Below are 6,371 nucleotides of genomic sequence, written 5' to 3' on the forward strand. Positions count from 1 at the left end.
TTTCAGTCTTTTTTTGTCTGCTTCCTATATAGACTGGCTGGTGGTTTCCCCAACTGCCTTCGGGCAGGCGCTCGTCACACCGGTCTAAGGGGCGTCCTTGGGTTTTGTACGAAGATGCATGCGTCTGCATTTCATTGTCTTTTTGCTCCTAACCTCTAATTCTTTGAGACAGAAGCCTTCTTTGCCGCCATACCCCCCTTAGTGCTCCAAGATGGGGGCAGCTTGCATGAAATCCCACGGCGCCGCCACCGACGCTGTGGCACCCCGCAGGTCCACAGCTGAGAAGGCAGCAGACGCAGCAGCAGCAGCAGAGGAACACAGCCACAAAGCGCAGGAAGCAGCAGAGACCGCTGCTGCTTGTGCTAGGCGGGCATGTGCAGAAGCTGCTTCGCTCACCGGGAGAGGGTCTGGTGAGGCTGCTGCAATGCAAGGGGACCCTAAGGTGGACGAAACAGAAGAACAACAAATAACGACAACTCCAGCACAAACGCACGCAACGGAAGAACCCCAGGCGTCAGCTGTCGTTCCCCTGAGCGATGCGGACGCACAGCTCTTGGCTGCAGCGGAGAAGCAGGCAGCAGCAAAGCAGCAGCAAGGGGGATCTAATACACCTCACGCGTATTTGTTCTATGCCACTGAACTAAATGAGGGTTCTCTAATTATGCAGTGGACTCCAACACAAATGAGCGAGGAAGATATGCATGCAAAGAACCTGCTGCTCCTCGCCTCCTTCACTCCTGCCAAGCACAAAACCGTCTCTAAGAGCAAACTCACACAAAATGGAGGCGTTACCTGTTTGCTGCAGGAGATGAAAGTATGACTGACAAGGACCCGATTCGAAGCCTTGCATGCACTATTGCTGCTGCTGCTGCTTCTGCTCTATTCGTGCGGGTTATATCACTTTTGCTTCTGCCTTTTGAGTTGAGTTCTGGTTTTTCATTGTGCTGCTTTGAAAGGCAGTGGATGCATTAGTAAATATTGTTGTATCTGGTAGCAACTGCACTTTTCATGTTTGTTGTTTATCCATTCGTCTAGCGTTTCTCTCGCTGCATTGCAAGCGGAAGGAACACTGGAATGTGTAGCTGTGTTTTCGCTGCTGCATGTACACCGCATTCATCTTCACACACGAATATGTGGCTGCTTTATATGTCTCCTAACAGCGACATATTATATAGTGGTAATAATATGAAGGACACGCTTGGCTCTTCAGCAAGACTACTAATGTTCGGTAATGTAATGCAGAAAATCGTGTATGTGCTTGTCTCCGCAGTACAAGTGGGATGTATGGAGCAAGGTGCAGCGGCAACCCTATTACCAGGGTTGGATGAAGTTCATTAAAGCAGCGGACGAAATGGAGGCCTCTGTGAAAGTGCACCAATTCACTTCGCCGGCTCCAGCAGCCAAGGTGTTCTTGCTTCATACAGGGCCTGTGAGCAGCTTTCTCTGAACCCGTTGCAGCTAGCTAGCTAGCTAGCTAGCTGGCATATGCGGATAGCTGGCTAGAGTTGTAGGTACCTGCAGGGGGAACGACGGTGCGTGTTGTTTGTTGTTGAATTTCAGATCGAGAATAAAGTGCTGCCTGTGAAAGAGGAAGAGGAGTTCAAGATCTCCGTGTTTGGCTTCGCTGCGGTAGTACCCGCGCAGTCTTCCTATAAACCTGGGGCAAACATAACCCCGAAAAGATTCGGAGAAATCGCTACAGAGGCAGGTACGTGGTGGAGGTGGCTTTGTTCATTGTTTCACTCGCCAATTCGTTGGAATAAGTTGGATTCTTTGACCCAGTCTGTTGCTTCGATTCATCAGTTGAATCTTTCGATATGAAATTCGTTCGATTCACCAATTTCATTCACCTACTTGATTCTTTAGTTCATTGACTTAGAGTATTAAATTGGTTTATTAGTTTTGTTCGTTTCAGTTCATTGCATGATTTCAGGTCGTTGCCTTCGTCTGTTTGTTCAATCTCGTTACTTTTTTGTGAATTTTTCCGTCAGTTATTTATCATTATTTTATTTTGTTATTTGAATTTATCATTTTTCTGTAAGATGACGAAGCAACTCATCGATTTGTTTGAGGCTGAGTGTCCTCTTACAACACGCTCCTGTGACGTACGTTTCCGTTCATGAACCTGAATGCACTGGAAAAGCAGCTGCCATTGTGCATCAGTAAAAGTAATAATACTAACATTTACGTAATCATAATAACAATAATGATAGTAGTCGGACGAAGAAGTAGCTGTGGTGTTGTGTTTATTAGGCGGGGCCTATATTCAGCTTTCTCGCAGAGGAGGTGATGCGGCTTTTGATGAAGCAGAAGTTGTGAGGTGGCTGGCGGCCGATGGATTGGAAATTAAAAAAGGAGGAGGAATTACAATGGATTCTGCAGGGACTTATGAAAAGAGATCGGATAAAAAGGGAGGAAACGCAGCAGACGAACTAAACCCGAAAGTCTGAAACAGTGGAATGCGAAATTTTACAGTTGAACTAATAATAGAGAGTACATGCACGGTTTTCTTGTCCTCTTCATTTTCCATTGTCCATATGTTGAACCTTCATCTTGACTCGAACAACTGGCAGTTTAAGCATTGGTCACATTAACGAAATTTCAGGGGAGAGGCCGTGCAAGCATCCAGTTGCTTACCCAATCACACACACACCCAACCGCACAGACTCACGTATGAGAGAGATACATTATAGTTCGTGTATTACAATAAATAAGCCAACAACACAGTATATATAAATGCATGTATATATATATATATATATATATGTATATGCTGCCGAAAGTTGTGCAATAGTTTTGCGACTACACATCTTGAGGCGTCGCTGCAATATTGAACAGCGGGATGGGAGGCCACGAAGAATAGAGGAAAACACAATACGGTAAATAGTTGTACTTAGCATTAATAGCTGACTGGCATATATTAATATTTCTGAATCTTTGTGATACCGTATTATCGATATTCAAACTAGAGAAGGTTAGGACAACGGATGTTTTTCGCAGTGTGCACGGAAATGCGTAGAAGACGCAGAGGAGGAGTCGTGGAAGCGGTTAAGAGGGTGGCTGATGCATCGATAGAAACCTTTAGCTTCTGGTTTAATAGATTAAGTAGAAAATATATACCATTATACATTGTTTTAAAAGGAATATACGTGTAGATAGATTGCTACACTTTGGTGGGGAAGGCGGCATTTAATGTAGTCAAGAGGGTTTGGGTTAAACAAATGAGTTATGAGTTAGCGGGGAACTTTCGTCTGTATATTTTTAATTATCTACAGAGCAACGCGTCTGCGTTTTTGCTGAGATGAGGCAGAACAAGAGAAACTTCCAAGAGCGATTAGTCGATGATAGTGTGATTCATGCACCGTTTGTTAGCCGTATTGGTAGAGTTTCTGACGATAGGAGTTCAATCATTATTATTTTTCGACTAATGCTGTATTATTTATCATTATCGTTGAGAGAGTTTAGAAAAAGCCGTACGCTCGACCTTAAAAGCCTCCTGCGGTCTGTTCCTAGCGAATCTTCGTCCATTTTTCTAATGTTTTCGTTCTTTTTTTGTTGGATAATGTGCAAACAATCTCTCTGTCCCAATATATATGCATCTACCTTTTGTTTTTGCACTTTCTTCTCCTTAAGCTCCGTTTGTTTCTCTGCTTGCGTAGCATCCGTTTCCGTGTACAAGTCTACTCGCAGGTGAAAGCTGAATGAGGGGTAAATGAAGCTGAGGACCGACCCTTGACCATAAAAACAAAATGGAATTTCCTTTTCTCGAATATGACAAATTTTTAAATTTGTTTTCAAATTATCTTCACTCGTTTTTCTCTAATTCCGCCAATCGAGCCATCCCGAGTCCGCTGCGCCTGATGTGCGGACGCAGCAGCGCTACAGCGGCCACCCTGACGCGAGAGAGACTGCCAATATTGTATTTTAAGGGCTGAAATAATGAAAAAATAAAAGAATTCAAAGACCAAGTTGTTTATTCGTATATATAATACCTATACCACTCAGCAAAACAAAACCTGCAAGTGTCTTTTCACCCCAAGTTCCCACACTGAGCCGCGAGGTGTGTGTGAGTTTCACGCCCAGTCTCGAGCTCGTGCAGCAGGTTGGTGAAGAACTCTCTCGTATTTTTCTTCTTTATGAAATAATTTCACTTTGAAATTTCAAATGTAATTCTTTAACCCTGCTGATTTCGCACGAAGATCTCACGCGGCTCTGCAGCTCGGCTGTCGGCAGCACACCACCAGCAATGGCCGCCGCCGCCACTGCAGCTGAGCTGTAAGAAAAATTCATATCCTGAATCATTTCATTATTTTTGTTTTTGTCAATAGTCTATATGGGTAGAGTGTCATTATAGAGTTGTGAGGGTTACTACTTGGGGGGAAGCACACCGGAAGTTTGAAAACTTCGCGGGCTTCCATAGGGGATCAAATTGAAACTTCGGTCAACTTGCAGTGTCTAGTTATTTTCTTTTTGCCGCTTATTTCCTGTTCATCGGCAGAGTTTGTTGCACCCATTCTCACCGAGGAACTGCGCGAGGGGAATGAAGAAGGGAGCCCCAGCGACAAGAAGACCAATCACCAGCAAAACCAAACCAAACAAAGCAGCAGCTCCCTACATCTTTGCTCATGCATTTCAGCCATTTCGTCTTCAGCTCCCCTCAGATATCCCGGGCCCCATTGAGGATTAACGGGAAGGTATATGTGTGAAGCCCCAGGGCAAAGAGAGAAGAGAGGAGTGCTCTGTGTATACTATATGACACAACTTGGTATATCTCCTAGAAGGCCCCCATGTCAGTTCCTCCTCCTCTGTCGGCTTTGAACTCCGGCAAAAAGGCCCAAGGTCCTCCGGGGTTGAAGGGGGGCCCCTTGAATCCCCCCAAAAAGCTGCCTCTGCTGCGCGCCCCCAAGCTGCCCCCCGCGCCGCCTTCAGCAGCAGCAGGAAAGCGCCCCCTGCCTTTGCCACTCCAGCGGGGGCCCCCTCCTGCTGCAGCAGCAAAGGCAGCTCCTGATGAGGAGGCGGTCTCTGTCTCAGAGAGTACTGAACAGGGCCTTCCCTCCAGAACAGAGGAAAGCCCCAAAGACGCCTCAGAATGCAGCAGTGGCAGCCCGCAACGCACGTTGTCAGGCAGCCGGCTGACAGGGGATGGGGGCCCCCCATCGAGGGGCCCTTCGGGCTCCGTGGAGCAGCCTTCAAGCGTCACAGAGGAGCAGTCTTCTCCCGTAGATGAATCGCAGCACGATGGGGCCCCTTCCAGCGACCGGCAACAGCAGCAACAGTCCAAGGAGGCACCAGGGGCCTCCAACTCCACACCACCTCTCAAAACATCTGAAGAAGCAGAACTTAGCTCCCCTGTCTCCAGGGTGTCTTCTCCTGAAGCAGAGGACGAAAAGCAGAAGAGCGCAAAAGGAACGCAAGCAGAATGTGCTGTTGTATCGGGAAAGGGGGCCCCCAAAGCGAGGGGCCCTTCAAGGCCAAATACTGGTGCAGTTGCTGCACAAAGTGGAGATAATAAAGAAGTTAAAAAAGGGTCTCTGCACGTGCCGGCAGAAGCCCAACTTCCCCCAGCAGACGCCCCATCAAAGGACCTGGGATCCCCCCAAGTGCCACAAGCTCAACACTTGAAGGGGGTCTCCAACGGGGGCCCCTCGCAGGTCCCCCTGCCTTCGCATGTGCTGCAGCAAATAGAAACAGACAGCCACGACCGCCCTTCCCCCGACCCTTACTCCTCCTTAATACGGCAGATGTTTAGCAGGAGCTGGGAAGCATTGGAGGCCCCCACTGCGCCGTTGGGGTCCCCCGGGGGCCCTCCTTTCCAGTATACAGTAGCAGGGGGGGCCCTGGCCAGCACATGGTGTACGTGCAGCGGAACGCTCGCAGGGGGATCGATCCCGGGGGGAAGTTGTTGCTGCGCCTGCTGCACGCCTAGCTGCATGCATGCAGCTGGAGGCTTTCTTCCGCAGCAGCAGCAGCTGGTGCAGCAACACCAACAGCAGCGTTTGCTGTTGCCCCTTGATGGAGTTCCCTTGGGTCTGAGTGTGACGCCCCACCTCGGGGCTCCCCAAAGTGATCTCCAACCGCAGCAGCAGCAGGAACTGAAGAACCAGGGACAGCAGCAGCAGCGGCAGCCTCTTACTGCGATAAATTTTGACTTTGATCTCATTCCGGCGGAAGCTACGGGCGAAATTGACGAATCAGAAGAAAGCGATTTGGGTAAGAAGCCTGCTGAGGGGCTTACCTCCGCTTACACCAGCAGTAGTAGTAGTAGCAGCAGCAGCAGCAGCATGCATGACACCCGCGTATTTGTTGAGCGCATATATATATATATATATATATATATATATATATATATATATATATATATATATATATAT

The 6,371-nt window shown here is 47.9% G+C and overlaps 2 protein-coding genes across 2 annotated transcripts in view; both read left to right on the forward strand.

Moving 5' to 3' along the window:
* Positions 1 to 211: 211 nt before the first annotated feature.
* Positions 212 to 2,450, forward strand: EAH_00011210 (Immune mapped protein-1, related; the record flags this gene model as incomplete). The annotated part of the gene is made up of 4 exons (XM_013394891.1): positions 212 to 814; positions 1,271 to 1,429; positions 1,561 to 1,708; positions 2,254 to 2,450. The coding sequence occupies 4 exons, from the start codon at positions 212 to 214 to the stop codon at positions 2,448 to 2,450; spliced, it is 1,107 nt and encodes a 368-aa protein (XP_013250345.1).
* Positions 2,451 to 4,787: 2,337 nt separating this feature from the next.
* The window catches only part of EAH_00011220 (hypothetical protein, conserved), a gene marked incomplete at both ends in the record, with an annotated part of 3,604 nt that continues 2,020 nt past the window's right edge, over positions 4,788 to 6,371 (forward strand). The window contains one exon of the mRNA XM_013394892.1: positions 4,788 to 6,210. Within this exon, the coding sequence (XP_013250346.1) occupies positions 4,788 to 6,210 (1,423 nt within the window). The remainder of the gene's footprint in view (positions 6,211 to 6,371) is intronic.

Source organism: Eimeria acervulina, genomic scaffold (genome assembly GCF_000499425.1).
Source record: "Eimeria acervulina Houghton genomic scaffold, Eah_scaff60, whole genome shotgun sequence".
In the NCBI taxonomy this organism is placed as follows: domain Eukaryota; phylum Apicomplexa; class Conoidasida; order Eucoccidiorida; family Eimeriidae; genus Eimeria; species Eimeria acervulina.